Raw genomic sequence first — 25,049 nt, 5'->3', positions numbered from 1 at the left:
GCCCGAATCGATTTTAAAAGTGAATTTTGATTGAGCAACAAACATTACTATGCTCTCAAAATTATCCTTCAAATATTGCTGATTTGTTAAAATGAGACGCATGCTTCCGGTCAGAGCAAGGAGGTAATCGAGATATATTCCATCACAAAAATAGGTTTGTATTACACCCTCTTTATGTGAAATCTTCATCAATTCGAAGCAAAATCCTACAAAATTGAACGGGCTGCATTTCCCACAACATATTCGTGTTTCTACCACTTCTCAGAAACATGCAAGCATGGCACTAGCACACCTAGTGTAATAGCTCGCAAATACCTCATATCATCTTATATCTACGACGGGCAATCTTTTTTTTCTGCATCGACGAGCAATAAAGTGGGCAGGATCTCGCAGAAAACTTAGCAGGAGGCCAGCAGCCATTGCATTAGGTTGCAGAAGATCAATTTTTTTTTTTTTTTGCAGTCACGATTTCCCGCGGTCAGCATAGTGCACCACAGCAGCAGCAGCTTAGGTTCAGAGGGGTGCTTTTGTCTTTGATATCAGGCCAGTGAACTCTGAACGTACTCCAGTGCCTTCTGCTTTACATGCTCAATTCTCTCTTCATCACCTTGTGATTTCTCATATTCCAGGTACTTCTTGAATAAGAACTGCAGAGGTTGGGCACAGAGTGAGGAATCCAACAACACATTAGATTATACAAAGAATGCTGGTAAAGTAGCAATATTTAGAAATCTGATGAGGAAATAGCCCATATAAATTCCAAACATGACCACAAAAAATGATGACAAATAAAACTAATAGTTCGTATTGTACAAACACCAATTTAGGAAAACCTTCTTGTAAGGGGGAAATCAATTCAGTGAGATGTGCTACAGTCAACAGGTCAACCAAATAAATTGAACCGATTCCCTAACTCTCAGCTGGGTTGCATATCTTACAAATAAATGAGTCTGGAATTTCCTCGGAATCAACTAAATAACTAATCAAGTATAGGATAACATTGAGAATAAGCCATACCTTCATCTTTTTTGGAGGAAGACTAAGGCATGTTACTCTCTCAAACAGTGCCCGTATCATATCCGTGTCACCAAGGCGAATTTCCTACCACAGATCAAGCTTGTCAATCAAATTGCATTGTTCATCAAGATAACAATTAAAAGTAATAGTTTGTAAATGCTTGATTACTTGGTCTAGGTAAACACTCCACAGGTCTGTTCTTTTAGGGTACTCTCGCAAGATCAGTTCGAATCTGGATCTCCCTTCCTCAGGCACACCACACTTGAATTCTAGGATAGCAGTCTGTGATAAGAACTTTATCCGCTTGCTCTGAGGCAGACTTAGAAGTGCACGTTTCACTATGGTCTTGATATACTCAACATCCTTGCTTTGCTTGAGGGACAATTGGATACAGCGCAACCAAATCTACAGTTAAATCACACAGTCACGAATTTGGTCCAGACAAGAATTTAGGAAAGCGACACACTAACCTTGCAGGAAGCTTTGAATCTTTTTGTCATTCTATCAAGAAGTTCATCTGCTAGTGTGTATTGTTCTGTCCTCTCATACATTGAGAGAAGAGCCAAGTGCACCCTTTTGGGATCACAATATTGCAAGGCTCTTTGGAATATCTTCTTGACAGCATCCTGACATATATCAACAGTAAATCAGTAGTCAATTCGGACAACAGAGAATAAAATAATATAATTTTGAGTATTACCTCCCTTGGACTCCCATATTCATTTTCCAGATTAAAATATGCTACCCAAACATTAAGTTTCTCCTCCTCTTCTCTGATGTTTATTGTTCTTAAAGCCCTAATGACAATCAACCATGTCATAAGATGAAAACATTAATACAACGGAGTGCAAAAGGTTTGTATAAAATACATTTTTCATGAAGGACATAATTGAAGCTTCATCAGGAGTTAAAAGTTGGGTACAGATATATCTCTGATAATATTGAAATTCCACCACTTATATTAACAGAATTTTGGAAATACTTTGAGATTTTTTTTAGTTCAAAATATGTTGGGATTCTTCTATTCTATTAACATGATATAATTTAGAACTCCAAAATACTTGGCCAAATTTTATATACACAGGGGTGGGCAGTAACTCCTGGTTACTAGCCCCTTGATCATCATCACCGTCACATTGTTCAAAAGAAAAGTGAAAACAGTATCCACACTGCAAACAAACCTTTCAGCCACTGCACGGGCCTTATCAATATCTGCTAGGTCTAACAAAAACGCCATATAGTTTATCCAGACGAAGCTACTGTTTGGAGAGCTCCTGACCAACTTCTCGAATTCATCTGGAGTTTGCGGTATATCTCTCTGTAAAGTCCTTTCCTCCAAGGCACTGATTTCTAATTCTCTGAAATTACAAACACAGGGATGTAAGGGTCTGGTGCCTATGTTGAAGATTTGTGGAAATAAAAGATGGGACAAAACGTTTAAAAACCTTTGGTTTCTCGCCTTTTCCTTCAACCTTTTGTTGCTCTTTTTATTATCTACTTCAGTTCTATCAGAAATTTCTTGACCTTCATTATCATTCTCTTGGTCTGAAGCCTCAGAGTCATCCAAGGAGACCTGAAGTGGCAACACTGAAGCCCTGGATTCTGTTTCTGGAAGAACTAACGCATGGTTCAGATCTATACTCATCGCAGGATTATGACTGATGTCCATAGGGACTATTTCACCATCCTCATCATCAGTTGTATCAACAGTAGAATCAGATCCAATGTAAGATTTCTTCATTCCAAGGGATACTCGATGCCGTTTCTCATCAATCTAAATGTAAAAAGGGAACAACGAATTATAAAATACCCATACAGAAAGCAGAATACCATGGTGATAAGAGGTAAAACTTGCAAAGGCTTCATAGCTAGTCTGTTGTCTAAAACAAAGGATAGAACTTGCCTTCAAAATTTTGGCTTTAACAATATCACCAGCTTTGTGGCAGGAATGAATATCAACGACTGGTTCATCAGAAAGTTCTGATACATGGCACAACCCCACCTACAAGTAAAAATCCATATAAGTTTCTGATTTTAATCAAACATTTGTGTGTAATCTAAAAAAGACAGCACGTACCAACTCACTGCCCTGAATTGTCACAAATAGTCCATAGGATTCAACCCGCTTAACTTGACCAGCAATAATGTCCCCAACATGCAGATTGCTGTAACTAACATCATCAGACTTTTGAGATTTGCTGCCAGTATTCTTCCTAAGTGATACCTCAACTTTCCCTGATTGTGGTTCTGCAGACAGGACCCTGCATAGTTTCTTTATTAGATCCAAGGCAACACCACTAAACTCTATGTAATTATAATTGATCAGATCCCACCTTCCATGTACAAGCAGTCCAACTGGGAAATCATTTTGAGGATTTTCCACATATTCATCGGATAAATTTGACAGAATGATCCTAGCCTCAATGATCCGAGACACCATAATGAAGCATCCTTTTGAATTCACACTCTTCACATAGCCCTAAAAATATTACCATGCAGCACATTATTACTCCATATAGAAGATACATCTATTGCTAAAATGTAAAAAGCGTACTAACTGGAACTAAATTTGCTCCATTAGGTGCTTACTGCCAAAAAAAACATAGTACCGTGAACACGATTTCTCATCTTTTTAAGTTTTAACACTAGAGTTTTTAAGTCCAGAACTAAAACAGTTACCATCCAGTAACTATTTATGGATTATTACTAAAGGCATGCCAGGTAAACTTGGAAAATACAGAAAAAGAGTCTGTTGTGTCTTCACACAAAACCTATAAAGAAAACATTGTATGAAAATTACTGAAAAGATTTACAGCTTTTCAATGAATAAAAAGGAGTTATAATTTAGGCAACTGGATGATATACCATGTGCCTTAGCAATTAGCACACTACTTTCAGCTCATGGTACAAATTCTTCGAACAAATTCTAATTACACAAATAATGTAAAGAAAATACCTTAATCTCTGTTCCAGGACACATATTAACGATATTCTCAAATCGGGAGGTACAAATTTCTCTGCAAAATAATGATGTTAAACATGAATTGATTGATATGACCAATGCAACTATTAACATATAATAGCTAAAAAACCTAAATTTTTCAATGAGCATGCCTGCTTCGATGTGAGTTGGTTTAGATTTTGTTTCCATAGTATCCACAGATTCTCATATCCAATATGACCATTAGTTACTAGGCAGCATTAGTGCTTAATATTAAGGCATGTTTGGAAAAACATACAGTTGTCATGTGAATTACAGCAAAAGAGGAATATAATAAGCATAAATGAAAAGTATGTTCGTCAATTTCTAATAAATTAAACAAATATCTTCATGACCATATCACTTACGAATCATTAAACAATCTTGACTGGTTAGAATTTTCACACATTGATGAACGAAGCGATAGATCAACTCTGACAGACCCTTCTGATGAGCGGCTTACATCTAAGACCTTACACTTCACAAACTGGCCTTCATGAAATCCAGAAATGGGTTCTGGCACCCAAGAATCAACAATTTCAGTATAATGAACCCTTCCATGAAGATGAGGTCCAATCTGGATGACAAGTCCACCAACTCCAGGAAGAACCTTCTGAATACGTCCACCAATGATATCTCCTTGTTTTGTATGTTCAACAGTAGCAGAGACTGGTTTTTGCTTTTCATCTATATTCTCCAGCTCACTCTGGCTGTCAAGTACTTTCAGTCTCAACAGGCGTTTCTCCCTGTTTACACCAATAATACGTCCCTCCACTGCCTGGCCAACACTATAACACTGTTGGAACTTTTCTAGTTCGGCAGGCTCAGCTGAACTATCAAGAACAAATAAATGGGCCATAACATCTCTTGATACAGTTAACCAGATCCATTCTCGATCCACCTTGACAACGTAAGCCCGCACAATGTCACCAATTGAATGCCTTAGTTTGGCATTGGGAGCAGCAAAGTCTTCTAACCCTCCTGTTGAATAGTTCCAGTAAAAATTACAAGTAATCAGAAAATTAAGTCATAACAAAGCATAAGAGACTGCAAAATAGTGTGAAAATCATACAGCATGTAATATAAACATGTGGACACAAAAAAATGCTATGGATAAATTAAAGGGGAGTTTTAATCAAAAGACAAATAGAAGAGACTCCAGATGACCTTGAAGCAAGGATGGTCTAATAGATAGTTCCCATTTGGAATTTTTGCCACTCTTTCCTGTATGTTCAGCCTCAGCAACAATTCTTGCTTGGACAGTTTGCCCAATTCGATGTTTACTAAAAGGGCAATCAGTGGAATCATCGTCAAATACCTGAAAAAATGTATCGTTAACCAGCAACTTAGCAATGTTAACGAAAGTATTTCAAATAAAGCCCAACATTTACCTCAGTAATATGAATTCTTCCATGAAGATTGAAACCAAATTTCAAAAGAAGTTCAAGTGGCTTGATATCGATAATCTAAGACCAAACATGATATGTAAGTGAAAAGGTTGCCAACACTTAATAAAGAGCTATGAGTTGTAGGATCAGTTATAAAAAGAGTTGAACCTCTGCTTCAACAAGTGACCCAACTTTGAAGTCACTTTTGTTCTTCGCTCTTTTGGAACTGCGGACACCAGAATTATGGCCTGATGCTTTTGATAGTAGGATAAGTCTTCCAGTAGGATTAGAACTTGCCATACTTCCAACAACAACAGTAATACTTGAACCAAAAAAAAAACAAAAATAAGAAAAATGAAAGCAAGTATTACTCATAGCTGCAATTGCACGTCTAATTCTAAGAATTTTCTCAGACAATCAAGATATAGCTATGGGAAGCCTGAAAGGAAGCTATTTCTACAAACCCAATCTTTATCCCAAAATGAAGCTATTTCCCCACCTAGCTATCATTTCAACCAAACACAACCATTCGGCCATTCCCCATCTAACTTTCTCACCTACATTCTCTTCTCAACCAATCACAACTTTCCTCCCATCATTACCACCTATTTTCTTAATCCCGTGCCCAACTTTAGAAACAGTTACATTTTGGGATGGAGTAATTCTTACGTTCTTTGCATGAATAGTGTGTGGGTGCTAGTGTGCCATGATTATACCTGTACTCAAGCCTTGAAACTCTTTCACTTAATTATGGTATGCACAATCTCGTCAAGCCAAAAACAAGGTTCAAGCATGTGCCAAGCACAAACAATCAATGTTTGTTGTATATCCAATTAAAAGTAAACCTGAGCTTAGTTTGAAGGCTTTTATACCAAGTCCTTCAGCCAAAGCCTAGCTCATCCAAGCTTGGCCTGGCTATCCGGTTAGATGGAAGGATAAATAGTTAACTCATTAGTACCTCGAGTTAGGTATACTTATCAAGAGCTATCTAAGAACATTTAGTTTTCTATTTTTTTACAATTCAGCCCTTCTCAAAAAAAAATTCACAAAAAGTCCCCTAGAGAAACATTAACCAGAAATGGTCCCTTAGCACCGCGTTGGGACAGCGCCGATATGTGTGACACCGAGCTAGGTTGACCCGGTCTGGCGATGATGATGTGGAGGCTGGCATGGCATTGGGGAAGGGGGGGGAGGGGGGGGGGGTTGGCACCAGCCTGTGTGGCGTCGAGGGTCGGTGCCACCACGCCAAGCTGGCCAACCCTGGCCCACCTCCTTTTTCCCCGCACTCCTTTCTTCCTCCTCATTCTTCCCTGCGTGAGCCAGCTTGTTCTCCCCCTTCCCACACACCAAAACCGCTCAAATCCACTTTCATCAGATTTTTTTGGTGGAATCACAAAGTAAGGGAGCCTCCTCAACTTCCCTTGTTATTTTTTAATTCACTGGCTATTTTTTGAGATCTAGGTGAAACCCTAGAAATAGATGTTGCTGAAGTTTTTTGAATTCATTGTCTATTTTTGGAGATAGGGTTAAAACCTTGAGATCCATCTATTTGTTGAAATAACGTTTCTATGACTCAAACCATCACTGCAACACTATAAATCAAAAACTTGAGCAACATCTATTTCTAAGGTTTCACCCCGATCTTCAAAAATAGCCAATGAATTCAAAAACAAACAAGGTGGAATTGAGCAGGCTCACAAACCTTGCAATTCCACCAAAAAAATGTTGAATAGTGGATTTGAGAGGTTTTGGTGTGAGGAGAGAGGAATGAGAAGAAGTTTGCTCGGGCTCGGTTTGGTGCTGGGAAGAATGAGGAAAGAGTGGGTGAGGGGCAAAAAAAGGTGGGCCAGGGTCAGCCAGCTCAGCACCACGCATGCTAGGGCTAACCCTCGTTGCCACATAGTCTGTCACCGACCCCCCCCCCCCACCCAAAAAATGCCACATCAGCCTCCACATCATCGTCGCTATATCAAGTCAACCTAGCTTGGCGCCACGCATCTTGGTGTTGTGCAGTAGGACCTTGGTACCATTCTCCATGGCGCGGTGCTATGGGTCCATCTACGGTAATGTTTCTCCCAAAGGTCTATTTGTGAAAAATGTTTTCAAAAAGGCTACATTGTAAAAGATTCAGGTATAGTTTTCCCCCCTACAAGCAAGCAAGAATGTGTAGCACTTACAGAATCGAGTATGCGACCAACTTAACAAGTACTAAAAGTTATTTAAAACAACAAAGTGATATTCTAAAATTAATTCACGAAAAAATTACCGCTGTCCATTTTCATAGTTGTGACACGGAAGTAGTTGTGAGTTGTAATCCATCAGTGGTGCAAAACCTATTGCATAATTATATTCAGGGATGGAAAGAACCTACATTGATCAAGACAACAAAAAAGTAAGGTTGAATCAATCTTTTGTGAAGCTGTAAACTGGTTACATGACAAGAGTAATTTGCACACCGCGTAACTCTCTTTGACTAACTCCACTATTGCATTCACTTCCTCATGTAGCTCCAAGTCCACAACTGCAGCTTTGTGACGTTTCTGAGGTTAAACATAAAAAGACTTACTTGTAGTGTGTATATAATCAGTTAAAAATAGTAAAATACAGAAGTTAGAAGTGGAGGTTAGATCCGATATTGTCCCCAAAGCAATCAAAATCGGTAAATTAGTAGATTAGCAAGGCCCTATTCTAATCGGCTACTAGCTACTAGACTATGGAGGGTATTTCCAAGATGCTAAAAGGTGCAATTCTTGGGGGGAAAAAGTTTCTATATCAAAATTTCTTCTTTCAAAATTTTAATTTGAAATTCATCTGTTTGTATCCTCAGAAGGTTATCATAAAATCAGAAATAACTACAATCCACTAGCTACTATCTGGTTCGAACGGGCCTATGTAATGGTGCAAATGTTTTATTCAGTGAGCATGTGAATCGAGGTCTTTTTTTCCTAAACAAACAGTGATAATATTGTCCATAATTAACATGGAGTACTCGAAGGTTAGGCCAGCAGTTGCAAAGTCAAACAAGAGCTAAGGAACAGACAGAATAGAAAAGAAATATCAGATACAATTGTGTGCAGGAATTTTGTGCAAAATGATCAAATGGTAATGGCAAAGAAACCTTTTTTTTTTCTTTTAGAGGACAGGCAACTCCTAACCAAACAGACTGGTATATTATCGAGAATTTCAGAAATGCGCATGTTAACAGTACCTTCTTTTTTCCATCATTGTTGACACTTCGAATGAGTTCTGATTTAAGGGATAAATTTACAACTCCATCAGATAAATCGATAACAAGACCCTTCACAGAAGAGCCCACTTCAACACTACTGTCACCAACTGCAAAGAAAAAGGAAAACAAGTTTGGTATTGATCTATCCAGTGAAAATAAAGTGCAATAAAACAAGAAAGATGAGATGCATACGTTGATGATGTTCAAGTAAACCAACAATATCCGGATGGCTTTTGAAGTTAAGGATCACGCCATATTCTTCAATCGCTCCCACCTCCCCCTCCACCAAGTTACCAATGGCAAAAGTCTTCAACCAACTGTGGAAAGAACTACTAGGACCTGAATGCTTCAATTCAGTGATCTACATAAAAAAGTTAGACACCATTTGTTAAGTGTAAAAATTGAAACATATCCAAAGAACGGCATTCGTGCCTATGAGAATGGGGTTGCCAATTGATTAGGTGACTAGAAAAGTGCTAAACCACTCTCTACCACTCCTCTTACTTACATAAAAACAATCCTCCTAACTTGGATAAAGATTGAAACAATTAATTATTCTAAGTTTCAAACCTAGAAACAAAGATAAAAAGAACATATTGAACCCTGCAAAAAAAAAAGTACACCCAAAAGAAGAAACAATTTTAAGCATAGTAAGTCCTGTTTTGGATGACTGATAAGATATTTCAGGTGAATGAAATAGTAAAACTCTAAATTGTGTGATATCTTAAACTTTCATTTTGTGTTACCGTGCTTGTAATGCAATCTTTAAATTAAGATGACCAGGTTGCATGTGATCTGCTATACTAAAAATTTATGTTGGGGGACTTTTAAGATCAATGACAAACACACCCTTAAATCCTGCATTGCACAAGGTATGCCAGGAACCCAATAGTTCAATACTACATTCAGAAGATCACATAATACTATCATCCTACATGACCCTTTCGCTGGTGGTATTAAATTTGTTAGTATCATGCATGCTTGGACCTCATCTTAAGATCTTTATGATCACATTGCTACAATCCCATCATGGTGCCCGTCAACACAAATAATCAAGATGAACATAAGATTGTGCGTAAACTTAGAGTAGCAAATAGTTTCGAGTGTGACCTTCTGATCTAAAAGAAAGTATCCTTGAACAAATGAACAGTCTGGTGAAGAGCACATAGATTGTTGAAGAGAGAGCTTCACTCTCGCAGATTCTGCATTTACCTAAGTAAAAAGGTCAAACATTCAGATGAATATAAGTAACATAGGATGCAAACTTGGAAGTACCAAAAGGGGAGTGTCAAACATACATTTAGGATATGACCCCGGACAGATTGGCCGACATAGAATGCATTGGAGAGCTTTTCTACTGAGCGATCAACAGCCTTCAAGAAACAAAAAAGATTAGGATTTATTGAAGTTAACAAAACAACAGCACAGCAGAAAAATGCATACTTTATCCTTTGGAGAAAAACCAGTCAGATGTCCAAGAAAGCGAACAAAACAACCAGCTTCTATGATGTTGCAGACATAACCCTAAGTAAAAAATGGATGTCAACCAACTTGCCCACAAAAAGAAATCCATGTGAAATTCAACAAAAAAAAACTGTACATGAACTACAGAGCCTGCTTGCATCTGAGATATTTCTGATGGAATGTCACTTGCACACTTGATCAGTGAGTTCTTGGCTGAAAGAACTAGATTTTGCCCTTCAATATCTGCAGAACATGGAATTTACAATGAAAAAGGCAATATTTAGTTGTATGAAGTAATACGTGTATGAAAGGGGGAAATGTGCACGGGGAAGGATCTATAAAATAACAATAGATTGTAACGTAAACACAATATATGTAGACCAAGATCTGTTGTATGCAGTGTAACACAGACAATATACGTAGACCAAGATCTACGTTTAAACATTCGTCTTATTTAACTTTTTGTGCAAATATATAACAATATACATCATTCTTAAAGTTCCCTTAGTCATCAATCAAATCATAACAAAATAATTAATAATTATATAATTCTTTTAAATAAGACGAATGGTCAAACGTAGACCTAAATGTCCACAACGTCAATAAAAAGCAGAGGAAGTACATGTTAGACACTAGAAACAGAGTAATATGTGGATGCTTGCCCCTGAGTTGACAAAGGGATACAATTTTCAATTTTGGAGATTTTACCAAGAACTAAGAGCTCATTGAACTCATAGCCAGGCTTCAACAAGTTCTTCAGCTGAGCAGCTTGACCTAATTGAAAAAGGTAGACGGTCAAGGTTCACATAACAGCAGCGATGTACTAATAAAAAAGATATTGCATATTGTCGATGACTATATGCTCCTTGTCTAAGGGAAATAGAGTTTCCTCATTTTCACAGAAAATGAAGAATTAAAAGGACATACCACGATGGTCTGCAAGATGTTCATTAAGTATTGATCCCTTGCGGAAGCCATTTACACTGACAATAACAGCTGCAGGAGTAAGACGCTCCACAACACCAGATACAATACTCCCCACCTTTGAGGTGTCAGCTTGAATGACCCTATATGATAGAGAAAGACAAACAAAAGGTGATTTTTTTTTTACTTCAGTTTACACACAGTAGAAAAATTTCCCAGCAAAGAACCTTACAGGTTCACTAATCCATCACAACAGCTACCAGGACCATTTTCCCAGCAAAAAAGAAAAAGGGAATTCAAGTATTGGCAATGGACAAAGATAAAGACAAACTAAGAAAAGGGCGGACGAAAAACAAAATGAACAAAGGAGAATTTTCTGCCTCGCGTAGTATAGACGTATACTTGTAGAACAACTAACTGCTAAGAATAGGAAGTTTCCACTAAATGGAATTTCACAGGTTTCAAATAGACAAATGACTAAAGTGAAATACACTAAATAACATCTAACAAATGAATAAGCTAGATACCAATAACATTACAAAAACAAACAGTAAGACTAGGAAATGGAATTTAAAAATAAACTACATATAATTCCACATATTCAAGGAAGAAAAAATACATCAATTACTTGTCATCACATTAAAATTCTGCAAAAAAAAGAACAGAAAATAAAAGAACATCAAAGTGCACTCATTTATCATATGAAAAAGGAAAAGAAAGGTGCTCACCTATTTGTAGATATGACAAAACTAACATTTATTTTCCTTGAAGCAGGGACCACACTCACAACTCTACATTTGACCACTTGCCCAATATGATAAACACTTTCAGCTTCAGTACCTGGCTCTAATGCAAGCTCAGATCTGGCACCAAATCATGAGTAGTAGTGCAATGAATTGTTTCAGAATCATGTTCAACAAAAAATAAGTAGCTGTCAAGAAAAATAGTAGATAGTGGTAGTTTGCACTCATAAAAAAATGAATTCAATTAAAATGGACACTGAATTAATGCATTCAAAAGTGAGAGATTAACCTGCTAACAAAACCCTGAACTCCATTGTAGAATTTCACAAAGCAGCCATGCTTTTCAATTTTAGAAATCCATCCATGTGTCAATAAACCAATCTTGGCATCAGCATATGAGGCCAGCACGTCAAGTTTTGATTTAACCTGTAAAAAAGCACACAGTTTTATCATTGAACTCCCACTAGGACAAACCAAAACAATGAACTAAAAAAGAATGTAACATCTATATTTGAATCATCTTATCACAGAATTAAGATAAATCTGAAAATATTCCACCTTGCTCTAGACTACACAAGGAATCATGGTAAATAGAAATTCCAGTGGTAAGAGCACAGAAAACGCACCAGGGACTTCTTGAATGTCACTGTTACTCTCTTGGATTTGCAACCCAAAACACGGAAAATTAATTCAGCTCCAACCTAAATAAAGGAACACAAAAAACTGCATTGTCATTCATGAACATGTAATGCTTTTCATATGGCAATTCCATGGCATAAAGCAAACAAATTAAAAGAGGGCAACAAGAAAAACACAGTAGCACCTTAAACTTCTTTGGCGGCTTTACAACATGTTCTAATTCGGACATGTGCGGAAGAGGGCAAAGTGCTTTCACACCACTGGAGAACTGCACAATTGCACCGAAAGGCTCAACAGTAACAACCTTAGCTCTCACTACCATTCCAGGTTTAACATCAGCATGAGTGAAAACAGACCCTTCAAAGGCACTCTCCTGCAAATAGAAAGAAAATTTGAGCATTTAAGCTCATGAATTTTCACCCCAGTTCATGATGTAAATCTAATAAAATATATCTGAAGTGAACTACAATATCATTAAATAAATGGACAAAGAGCTAAAGATTTTTTGGTAGTTAAACCATTACAACATTCATTCATTTTTTCTACTGCCTGGCATGTCAAGTGTAATACTTGACATTAGCATATGCAAATGATGGAAGACAATGATTAGCAAACTGCATAGGGAGTGCATAAGATGATATACTGATTTAACGAGTTAAAGAGGAGTCAATTTTATCTTGGGAGTACATTTGATCCTTATTGAGCAAAAATCCAAAGTATATAGTAGATAATAAGAAAGTGGCTGGCTTATAATGAATAGACTGGACTACCAGTATACTAAACAACACTAAAGAAACAAACACGATCGTTTCAATCAAATCACCACCCATGATTCAACCGACTCCATATTTTTGTAGCAAAGTTGACATAAAACAATGCAGCCTTACCAAATAAATCCAAGGATAGTGTATATGCACATGTTCAGTAAGAAAAATTATCAATAAATTGGTAATTTTAACCAAACAAACTGCCAAAAGCAGCTTAGTTAGGGCCTGTTTGGTTGGCTCCAACTTCATGTTAGGCCACTAAGGCCAGTTGACCATGTTAGGCATGTGACCTTTGTGGCGCATTTTCTTCTTTACCACATTGGTCCCACATGTCAATAGCACAAAAAGTGTGGCAAGGTTTCCCCTTGCTTGCTGAAGTGTGGCTTCAAATTTGTTAGCCAAACCTTAGTCAAGTTAGCTTAAAAACTATGATAAACTTAAGAAAGGTGAGTCACTCAACCAAACAGGCCCTTAATGTCTTATGTGGAATAGAATTACCGAATGCAATCGATCATAAGAATGTAAGATTGGATGAACCAACAGGTGATAAGAAATGTATTTCGGATGTGAAATGAGCTGCTCAGTAAGAACAAACGCTGTCAAATTTGAAGGATTTCAAAATTCAAATGCAAATCAAGGCTTCAGACTAGGCAGGATTTGCATCTAAAAACGCCTCCTGTAAAGGAAAACCTCCACTAAGAAAACTGCACAAGATGAGATGCACTTACTTTTAGCGTGCCTATTGCAACTCCTTCAAGATGTCGCACTCCAATTACACGGACACGTGCCATGCTGCCTTCTTTAAACTTCTTCTCCACATTTTTCACATCTTTGTCTGAGACATCATGTATCTGAAGATATATTCGAAAATATAATATGGATCTTCATGAAACTAGAATAGGCCAATCAATGATAACAACATCAGAGCATCCACGAAAGTAACATACACTAACAAACCCAGGTGATGGAGTTGGAGAAGGTATTTCAAGAAAAAGACCAGCCCTTTTATCCATCCTCAGAACCTGTGCTTTATCGTAGATTTCTCCAACTTTAACGCTCTGACATATGGAAAAAACCAAGATCGCAAAAGATAAAGACCAGGAGTGCAGGGCAGAATAGTCTTATGTAACTATATTTGACTAAAGCCAACTTAATAGGCATAACAATAATGCAAAAATGGAGAACTTACAATAGGGGGTACTTTAAGACGAATTAAATGCTGATTCAATGTAAGCCCAACTGCCCTTGTTGACGGATCAACAAATAATATCCGAGCATTTACCTGTAGATAATAGAATAAAGGTTAAAACAGGAACAAGTTCATTCTAAATGTCCACAGCAATAACCAAACTGTTGGAAGCAAAAAATTGATCTGGAACTGAGCAAATGCAAATGAAATATAGGACCAAGTGGATATTGTCATGCAGAATTGCAGACTTTGAAATTTAAACTACCAGTAAGTATGTTTTTGCCATGTTCAAATGTTGTGACCTCATTTTCATGAACGAAGATTGTATTGTAGGGGTGGGAACGTAAGGGTAATGGCCGAGGGCCATGAGGCCATGGTGTATTGCTGCCGTAGAAGGATAGGGAGAGCTTTCTTGTTATCCAGTTTCGTGATCAGCCTAGCCTATCCTTAGAGGATTGCCTTAACAATCCAGAACTAACAATAGAAAAAGTATATAAGAGTAATATGGAATATAATCAAATAATAATCAAACCACTAAAAGAAACCTAATCTTCTAAACTTGTTCAGATGGCTCAGATGCCTCTGCCGCTGCTGCTACTGCTACCTCTGAACCAGTACTACTTCAGCATGGATAGCAGTGGTACTGTAGTCCAATCATAAGGGCATAACAGCAAACAATGGGCCTGACTGGTTTGCAGCCATAACATACATAAAGTTGCTCCGTTCACACTGCTACAGATAATCAAAGTGTACTATCTGCTTGGTAACATCGCATAGGTCATAAAGTTGGAAAATGCCATAACATGTGACATTCAAATGTAGGCCTGAGCCCTACATTCCACTAGCATGCGATAGTCACTTACCATTTGTGCATCTTTGCGATGGTACGTACCAATTTCTCTCATTCTAGCTCATCTGTTGTACAACTCTGATCACTTGTGGCATGTCAAATGCATAACATGACCCAAATGTCCCAGTCCATGAATGATTTTTTTTATACTTTTATGGAAAAGATGCATCAACTGTACTAATATATGCTTAGTAGTGATGAAAACAGACTTGGAACCAGACATACATGCTTAGTAGGGCACTCTCAATGCTAGACATCACATATCATGTCTGTCATTTAATGTCATCAGGACACCATTATAGAAACTATTTACCATTACATCAGGTCTGTTGAACCAAATAATAAATCTTATCCTTCACTCATCCTCTTGCTTTTTTATTTACCTCTCGTTTTGTGTCACAGACACTACCTTAACCCCTAATGATATTTTGTTTGTTTCGCAATGTGTTGGTGTGTGCTTTGATAGTGCTAGACATGGTTTCACCCCATTAACTCTCTTGCTCCAGCACATTAGATCCTATGTGGCAGTCTGTGACGGCCTAGGGAGTCACCTCAAGATACTTACTTGTACTTCAATCCCTTTTGTACATTTACCATAATTTGCCCTTATTTTCAGAAACAAATTGGACAAGGATCCTTTTTCAGTTTTCCAGCCAAGAATAATTTTTAGTGATTAGAAGAACCATGTAAACACATGACTTTGAAGTTTCTCACTGAAAACTAAAGAAAGAAAAAGCATAAAAAATAGAATAGGCAACAAACAATGTAGATGAATTAAAAGGATGATGGCATGAATAGGACAAACTGATGAACTGTGATAACAAGTGACTATAAGCATCTATATCATTCACATAAAAAATGTCACATATCCCAATATTTTAGAGATCAGGGTCAACAATGATCATATTACAGAGAAATTACTGAATACCTTCTTATTCTTAATGTAATCATCTTTCCAGCTACCAGAGGGAAAGGAGTTGGACAAATTAAAAATATCAGCCTGACAAGAATAATACAGTGTAATGTTTAAATGAGAGTACCATTAAACGAAAGAAAAGGTGAAGTTAAAAGTTAAAATGGTGAGGTGCTCAGAAAGAACTTACTGTTCCTGTGAAATAAGTAAGAAATGATAACATAATTCCGTTTCCAAGAACTGCATGAACACGTGCATTGATCATCATGCCAGGAATTAAATTATCAACAGAAAGGCCTTTCAGATCTTTAATCTAGATAGGGGAAAAAAAGAAATAAGTGATAGCTGATATCAGAAACAAAGTACAGAAGTTATTCTGGAGACACTGGCCAATAATAGTTCAACGTACAATAGATTTAGAAAGCAAATCTTCATCAGAACTCAAGTGAACAATTGCCCGAGTTTTATCAATTGCCTTGACAGCACAGTGTATGAGTTGCCCACTCCCAATCTTCACATTTTCTGTAAGTACTTCCCCAAAACAAACATCATGATCAGCACATGACCTCAATGCAGAAAGACCAAGAGAAGCGATCATGTATACAGTAAACAAGTAGAGGAAACCAAAGGGCTATGATAACCAAATATTGTGTTTTCCCACAAATGCAAACGCAACAAGTTGTGAAACTACAAGCAACTATACAGTACAGCTGCCAAGTACTAAGAAAGCTTCAAGGTTGCCAAACCTAAAACTGAGTTAAAGCACAGATAGTGATCCAAGTAACTGCTATTAGAAGTTTAGAACACTAACTAGCTGCAGGATAAAATGCAATATCTATCAAACATCTGATTTAGCCATTGCTTATGACTACCTTTGTCAGCCTTTGGCATGAATCCACTAAAAGAGGATACTCCAAAATGAAGAATGTAACCATGGTCCTCAACACTTTTCACTTGGGCGGTGAGTACCTAAGAATTAACATGCATAAGGAAATCCATGCTGTTCTTTCAAGAGAACTAAACTGGTAATGCATCAGAACCAGGGTAAGTAGATGATACCATTCCATCCTGGATACCATCCAGAGAGAGGCCTTTGTATATCCGGCTCAATCGTAGCGATAACCAAACACGCCTGTTCACTTTTCCTTCCTTATTATCATCATCAACTCTTAGAACTATACAAGGAACAAGCTGCCCGACATGAACGACCTCTGCACATATACTGCCCTCGCTATCCTACAAATGAATACAAGTTGCTAACAATGAGAAATCATAACTAAAATATATAACTGCATCAGTTGGATTTATTGTTGGCAATTTGCAGATAGACCAACACCAAAACCGAGAGTTTCTAAAGGAATAAGAGTTTCAAACTATCCAATACCTTATTAGTTTCCTGCGAAGCAGTGTCACGCACTTCCTCTGAGCGAACAAACCCTCTCATTCCACCAGGTAGACTCACAACAATGTCTTTTTGGTTAACTTCAATTACAACACCCCATAGCTTCATATTTGGAGAAATATTCTGGCAAAAGAAAAAATATATATCATGGCTACTTTATCAAAAAAATCATAATGAGAGCAACAGACCCCACGACCAACTTGAACTTCTAATAATATGTCCCACGATTTCTTGTTGCAGATCAAACAGAAAACATTTTACAATTTAATCAGGTCATTTACTAGAACAAAAAATCCTTGAGTTTCCCCTTCTCTGCATGTTTCATAAATTTAAAGTTAACCAAATTACATGGTTATAGTGCTATTATCACATCTATCTAACGCACTCATTCGAAGGGGCCAACAACATCATGGTGCCTATTTTAAATTATACCATGAATATTAGAATGTGTTGTGCGCACTACATCACCTTCATATACACACACAACCAGTGTTATCTGATCGTCCGATTAATCGCGATTCGATTAATCGGGCTGATCGGTCCCCTGACCTCGATTAGGCCATTCGTAACGATCAGGCCGATCAGAAACCTGATCGTCTGATTAGTCGACGATTAGGTCCGATTAATCGGGCGATTAGAAGGGGTGGCGATCAACCGATCAGCATGTGACTTTGGAGTTTTGAGTTGGCTGGGCAGGTTTTAGTCTCGTCGAATTTTAGTATGGAGTATGGGACTAGAATTTTAGTCTGTTAGAAATATATGGAGTATAGGACTAGAATCTAGAGTTATGGGCACCTCAAACAACAAAGCTCAAAGTAATTACCATCTAACCATCAAATTATTCCTCTATTATTGTATTTTATATTGCACACTAGTACACTGCATATATTGTAGTACTGTACCGATCAGACTCGATTAATCGGTCTGATCGACGATTAATCGGTCTGATTGACCTGATCGGTGCCATGGCGATCAGGTTCGATCAGCCGATCAGACAACATTGCACACAACTCAAGTTCATGCAATATATCCTCCACAACTGCAAATGGCATTACTAGAAATTTTTGTTGGGGTCATTCAATAAGTGGATGGGCCGATGGGGAGTGCGAGGTTGTTGCAACTCCAACAGCAGTTCTCCCTCTATCCACTTAAAGCAATAGCACTGAGACATGATTTATTTTCTCAGTAGCTATTTTAGACCAAACATGCCATATCCCCAACTAATGTAACGTACAAGTAGATACTGATGAAACGGGTCCAAAAGTCAGGACCAAAACAAAAGTGGAAAGTAAGTCAAGTTAATGTAGAATAAGGACAGCTACAAATAGATAATTAGAAGTGACTACATGCAAAGTATGCCAGCCAATGTAATGAACGTGCTATCCAAAATTCAATGTCTCAATTGAATTGAGTCTATTAAAACACTAATAGCTGAACAATCTGGTTGTTTCCCAGACAGCTGAGATAAGAATTGTCGTTTTGTGCATCATGTAATGTGGACAAATGTGGCGAGAGGAACAGCACGGAAATGACGGGACAATTCTGATATTACGAATTGCATAGTTTATTTTCTTGTCAATCTTTTCATACCTATAAAATTGTATCCTAGGAAGGCAAGGAGATTGATAACATAAAAGGAACAAATGCAAACTTTCTCCTTTTATTGGCAAAGAAAAAATGGAAAGTTTGGTTTCGAATTAGTTTGACATTATGTTTCTTGCTCCATCCTGATCTAACATCCCGAGCAAGGATAAACTTGCTACAGTCCATTCATAGTGTAGAGGTATGTTTGGGGTCCAAAATGTATAGATCCTAAAGCTTCATTTGGCTCAAGATAAAACATTTATATGACATTCTATGGGTCCATACATGTAGTATTAGATGTTCAAAGCTATTAGCGGTGGATACAGAACAGTAGTTACTAGTATTGCAACACCTCTCCACAGAAAAATTGGAGAAAGGTGATACAAACATCCAGTTTGACCAAATTAGCAGCAGTTAACAATGTTCACAACTAGCTCTCAAGTCTCAATCATTGCTTCTATGTGTTCTGTCTAATTTACTGTATTATTGACATCAGCCTCAAGTATCAATCAGTTTCATGTCATTCTCAATGGCTCAATTGAATCAGGAGTTATCCATTACTAGATGCGCCACAGGCTGAGACATAAGTGAAACTCTTGATTGAACTACTACTACATATCAAGTGTGTGTGTGTCTGACAACGGAGAAACTAGAGGCATGACTTACAAATCAAGGACTAAACTTTACAGGAGTCTATGTTCATATGAGAGGCAATGTGTTCCATATACCTTTAACGTGATGCGATTGGCGAAGCGTGGGAGCTTCCCAGTGGTCGCCCCACCGAAGAGGATACCCAAGTCGTCGTCGCCACCGGCCGCCGACGAGGAGGCTCCTTTCCTCTTCCTCTTTCCCCTCCTCTCATCTCTCTCGAAGTCCGCCTCACCCTCGGCGCGCGCCTCCGCCATCTCATCCCTGCTCAGCAGGCTACGCCCTCCTGCCCACACCGCACACGAACAAAATTGGCACACACGAAAAAAAAAAAAAGTGGGAGACCAAAAGGACGGGGGAATTCAGAGCGACTGGGCACCTCTAGGGAAGTCTCCATCGTCGGCGGCTGCGGCTAGGACGGCGGCGGAGTCCGGTGCCGGATGCTTCTGCTGCTGCTCTCCCTCCCCTTCGTCCACCGCCTCCTCCTTGCGGTGCTTTTTGAACGGCTTCCTGTGGGGGCGCAGGTCGGGCTTCCCCGGGCCCTTCCCCTTCCTGCCGTCTCCGCGCGGCGCCATGGCGGAGAACAGCGAGGTTGGCGGCGCGGGCGCGCGGCTGGGTTTGCGGGCGACAGCGGCGGAGGCGGAGGCGGCGCCGGCGAGGCGAATGGGGTGGGAAAGGTTTAGGTTTCAAGCGTGGGGTTTAGGGGAAGGGGAAGCTAGGTCTTTTTAGCCTAAAAATTCCGGCCCATATACTATTCGTGGGCCGGAATGGAGGAGGGCCCGCCTCGTTCAAATCATGGCCCATCCACGGAGAATGGGCTGACCTTTGGGGCTGCCAAACCAAGAGCATCTCCAATAGCCAGATAAATTTTATTTCCCAAATCTAAGTCTCCAAATAATATGGTAAAGAAAATGTATTTAATCTCTAATAGTTTGGTACATTTTAATTGGTAAAACTAAAATTGGGCCCATAATATGTTATTTTCAATCCGAAAGTTGAAAGTCTCCTCCACACTGATGCTTGTTTGCACATACTGATCCCGTGTTCGACCCTGCCGCTTGTTTGCCCCCACCGTCTACTCGCCGCACACAGGTCGTTGCCACCGCGCCGCGCCTTCCCCTGCCGCCGCCTCCATGCGCAAGCAAGCGTCGCGTGTCGCCGTCTCTGAGCATAGGCCAGCGCCGCGCCTCGCCGCCCCGACCCGGCCTCCCTGCAACGCACGCCGACGAGTGACGACGCAGCGTGTGGGCTTGCCCTGGAGGCGGCGACACACGACACGGCGGTGGCACACGTAGGAGGCAGAGTCGGCGTGTGCGAGTTCCGTGCGCGCATGGGAAAGAAGTGTGTCGTACTTTTGTGTGGATGATAAACCAAACTTAAACCCCCAAATATAGGCGCAAATGAAGAGATATGAAAAATCGTTAGATTTGAGAAAGCCAAATGGCAAACCATTGGAGGGTATCTTTTTTTTCAATTTGAGTAGGAATAGCAAACTCTTGGAGATACTCTAAGCCCTCAAATATCTTAGCGCATATTATAAAACGGATAAAGGGATTGTTTAGTTAGTGTAATCAAATTGCCTAAGACTGTCATAATAATTTAGCTAGCTTGCCCATGTTCGGTTAACAAAATGTAATCACATTTTAGCTAACGTGTGACAACCTTGCCACACTTTATTGTGTTATTGACCTATGAGCCCTATAAATTTAAAAATAAATTTTGTCACAGTAGCACAAACCAAACACATACATAACTTGATTGAATTTAGCTAACTTAAGTTGTATCGAGTTGTAGTAGCTAACCAACCAATCTCAAAGTTTATCATCCTCCCTCAACTTTACAGAGTTATTGGTTTGCTGAAATTAAACATATGCGAACGACTTATTAAAAGCTATAAAATAATTTGTGGGTCGGACTTTTATACATGTGCTCTTAATTATCTAAAAACAAAGGACGGAAAATAGACCCCGATGAAAAAAACCCTAAAGTCTACTCCAAATTTTAGTTTCAAATTTCAAATTTTGGCTAATAAACATAAGCATAAAGAAAAAAAAAGATCGAGGGCATAGTCTCATCTAAATTTGTTTCTCAACCACAAAACCAAATACGAAGTTTCTCTCAGTTATCAAACCTGAGAAAATCTTGATGGTTTTTTATCCTACATGGCACATTGGCATAGTCTTTTATCCAATGTGACACTTCCGAGGTGCCTAAACGGTATTACACACAGGAAAAAAGAAACAAAAATAGATTGACATGTAAGTCTCTCAAAAATAAAATAAAAGTAGTAGGATTCACATGCATCCCTTCGTGTCCCTTGTTCACTTACAGTTGAGCTACGTCACAGGGTGAGGTAGTTTCCATTGTCGCTACCCTTCCTCTGCTCTTGCAATACGGATGAAGAGGGAGAGAAGGGGAACCAAACATACGATTTGTTCAATGATTGCACCAGAGGTACTTAGTGCAAGCAGGTGGTCTCACTACTACAGAACGAAGCATACTAGATGGGACATCCGTGACCAGGCCCATCAGCCCGTCAAAGATGCAAGCATCAGTGACGGGCCAAAATTTGATCCATATTCCGTCACGAATGATGCATCAATGACGGGCTCTAACTTACGCCCCGTCAAAGAAGATGCATCGGTGATGAGCTATAACTTACGGCACGTCAAAGAAGGTGTATCGGTGAAAGACTGTAATCTACTGTCCGTCACAGACGACGTATCGATGATATGCTGTAACTTACGACCCGTCATGGATGTGTTTCTAGGGTTATCTCCGAGTACACAGTCTCCGCCGCCCTCAGTACTCATCTACCACTCGGGCACTCCCAGCAGCCCCTACACAAGCCCGATGCCAGCACCTAGTTTGCCGTCATAGTCATCGTCGAGTCTGCTGTTGCAGCCGTCGACCACTCTGGTGTTGCCACCGTACTACTTGGCCTCTAGGCGTTGCTGTGCCGCCCTGTAGTCGTGCCTCCAGCTGCTGCCACTAGTCCTGTACTGTTATTTTTTATTACACTCGTGGATAATAATTAGGTCTGAGTTATCTGTGAGTAAATTTTGCCCACGTAGGTGTAGATATGAAAAAAATTATACACATCAATGTAAATGGATACTTGAATGTATGGGTTTTATTTTCGTGTTGATAGGTATGGAGTAGTGATATACAGTGGGTATATATCCATTGTCATCTTTACTGACGAACTAGTGCGGCAAAAACGTTGACATGCTAATATATTATTATGCTTTGATTGTCAGGTGAGATGTCACGATGAAACGATACGAATTTTAAAAATAATTTCTAAATACATTATTAGAAATATTTAAAAATGTATTCAATAAAAAATATGTATACTTTGTGCTTGCGTACGTGTAAATTCTTTGATGTTGATTAATTGAAGTTTCTATAGCTAACCTACGACGACGATGAAGTTCGAGAAGACAATATATATATATATATATATATATAGTTTTCTGATGCAAGAGTCCGTGTTTTGATAGATCCAATGGATAAATATACGGAAAATTTGAAGAACAGTTTCGTGGTTTCAGCCATGCATGCATTCCATCGGAAGTAGATAAAACAACTAACATCTTGCTATAGGCACGGAACGGTAATGAATATACTCATTTTTTTTATATGAGGATACACTTTTATTTAAATAAGATAAGAAAAGGGGAAAAACAAATAAAAGAAAAGGCGGAATACCAAATAAAACTCGAGCGGAAAAGCTTTTATTTAGGTGACTCGCCGAGTGACCGTGCGGTGCAACATGAATCTAAATCCATCATTTCATATCACATATCTTTAGGCCATTAGGTCTATTGATCTCATCTTTTTTGCTTTTGGTTACGTCTATCAAATTTATTTTATGAATTGCTAAGGAGGAAAGCAATTTTTGTATACATGCAAATGAGGATTAATAAGCCTGAATGGTAAGGTTTTCCGGTTCTTCTGTGTACTGATTGTCCATGAAGCTGCTGCAAATAGAGTTATAAACAACGAGATTGAAATATAGAGACCTTTAGTTCTTACCATGATATCATCCAGAACAATAATACTCATTCGCAAGATAAGAGGAACTAACCTTCTGTTTATCTCATTGTTAATGCTTAAAAGACACATGACAAACTTATTGGTGTTTAAATCAAACATTTCATGGACAGCACAAACCAATGAAAAAGGTTGATCAGATCACTAACTCACATAAGCATTCTTTGAAATATCCCTAGAGATTTAAGAGAGACATTTTAGAAGGAGCGGATTTAAAGGGGGGCTAGCGGGGCTCTAACCCCCTACGCGCTGGATCCCCTATGGAAAATAGAGGGGAGGAGAGGGAGAAGAAGAGGGGAGGAAGAAGAAGAAGAAGGGGGCTAGAGGTGGAAGAAGGTAATCAGTCCCTCCAACCTTCGGATCCTAAATCCGCCACTGCATTTTAGCATCACTTACAGTCACAACTAGTATTGTGATCTGATTCAGACGGCTTGTTCATCACTGCCTGACTTGGCCACCTGAAATCCACAACCTGGGACAGTGCGCTATCAGCGAGCCTCGTAGCTGCAGCCGACGGCATCCAGGCAACTGTTGGGAAGGCAGTTAGGAGTTTAGACTAGGGAGTTGATTTGAAGCCATTGGTCATGTTGAGTTTTATTTTTGCTCCTAGGCTGCGTCTGGTTGAGCAAAGATAAGCTAACTTACCCGTCGCGGAAAACATGGTACTAGATTAGGACATGATTAATTAATTATTAATTATTAAAAAATATAAAAAGATTAATATGACTTTTAAAAATAACTTTTCTATAGAAAACTTTTAAAAAAACACCGTTTAGTAGTTCGGGAAGTGTGCGCGTGAAAAATGAGGGTGATAAGTTAACTTAGAGGGAGAGGGCGAATGCAGCCCAAATCACTTGTTTGGAAGTAGAGGTGAGAATAGTGAAGAGTTATAGCGGGAGCTAGATTTCAAGTGATGATCTACTGCTTAAATTTATTTCTTTCTATCTAGGATATGTTGAAAGTATCGATTCTTTTCCTATCCACGTCAACACCACTAACTTTATAGGCGTAGGTATAAAGGTAGAGTTGGGTATGGCTTCTTCATTAATATCACAAAATATATTTTTATTACTCTTATTTCCTTTTAATCTACCCCACGTACAATTTTTTCTTAATAACTGCGAAGACTCGACTCTAAGATATTATCATGTATAACCACCATTTTTCTCTCCTCACTTCTCTGGACGGAGAAAGTCAGCTAATAATTACCTTTGTGTAATTCCCTCTCAATTACCATATCTTATTAGGTATTAAAA

General features: G+C 38.7%; 1 protein-coding gene across 1 annotated transcript; it reads right to left on the bottom strand.

Moving 5' to 3' along the window:
• Nucleotides 1–16: 16 nt before the first annotated feature.
• On the bottom strand, nucleotides 17–20,406 carry LOC102710221 (rRNA biogenesis protein RRP5). Its single transcript, XM_015839779.2, has 40 exons — nucleotides 20,117–20,406; nucleotides 19,818–20,023; nucleotides 17,488–17,628; nucleotides 17,163–17,339; nucleotides 16,976–17,072; nucleotides 16,513–16,625; nucleotides 16,294–16,416; nucleotides 16,119–16,190; nucleotides 14,341–14,433; nucleotides 14,099–14,209; nucleotides 13,880–14,002; nucleotides 12,569–12,757; nucleotides 12,372–12,446; nucleotides 12,035–12,171; nucleotides 11,731–11,865; nucleotides 11,006–11,145; nucleotides 10,787–10,852; nucleotides 10,215–10,321; nucleotides 10,058–10,138; nucleotides 9,913–9,987; nucleotides 9,725–9,826; nucleotides 8,807–8,975; nucleotides 8,594–8,721; nucleotides 7,842–7,925; nucleotides 7,652–7,752; nucleotides 5,554–5,707; nucleotides 5,389–5,463; nucleotides 5,165–5,315; nucleotides 4,366–4,978; nucleotides 3,974–4,034; nucleotides 3,351–3,496; nucleotides 3,095–3,278; nucleotides 2,921–3,019; nucleotides 2,463–2,791; nucleotides 2,199–2,375; nucleotides 1,718–1,814; nucleotides 1,488–1,643; nucleotides 1,186–1,422; nucleotides 1,018–1,101; nucleotides 17–647 (listed from the first exon to the last, which is right to left on the bottom strand). The coding sequence occupies exons 1-40, from the start codon at nucleotides 20,310–20,312 to the stop codon at nucleotides 540–542; spliced, it is 5,712 nt and encodes a 1,903-aa protein (XP_015695265.2). The 5' UTR covers nucleotides 20,313–20,406; the 3' UTR covers nucleotides 17–539.
• Nucleotides 20,407–25,049: the final 4,643 nt, after the last annotated feature.

Source organism: Oryza brachyantha, chromosome 7, assembly GCF_000231095.2.
Source record: "Oryza brachyantha chromosome 7, ObraRS2, whole genome shotgun sequence".
In the NCBI taxonomy this organism is placed as follows: domain Eukaryota; kingdom Viridiplantae; phylum Streptophyta; class Magnoliopsida; order Poales; family Poaceae; genus Oryza; species Oryza brachyantha.
This window is presented reverse-complemented; position numbering and strand designations above follow the sequence as displayed.

Excerpts from the sequence above, each read along its gene's own strand:
- LOC102710221 (XM_015839779.2), bottom strand. The coding sequence starts at position 20,312 with ATGGCGCCGCGCGGAGACGGCAGGAAGGGGAAGGGCCCGGGGAAGCCC. Across the intron at positions 11,866-12,034 it reads GTTCAGGGTTTTGTTAGCAG|ATCTGAGCTTGCATTAGAGC; the intron begins GTTAATCTCTCA and ends ATTTGGTGCCAG. Across the intron at positions 5,464-5,553 it reads GGTCACTTGTTGAAGCAGAG|ATTATCGATATCAAGCCACT; the intron begins GTTCAACTCTTT and ends GTTTGGTCTTAG.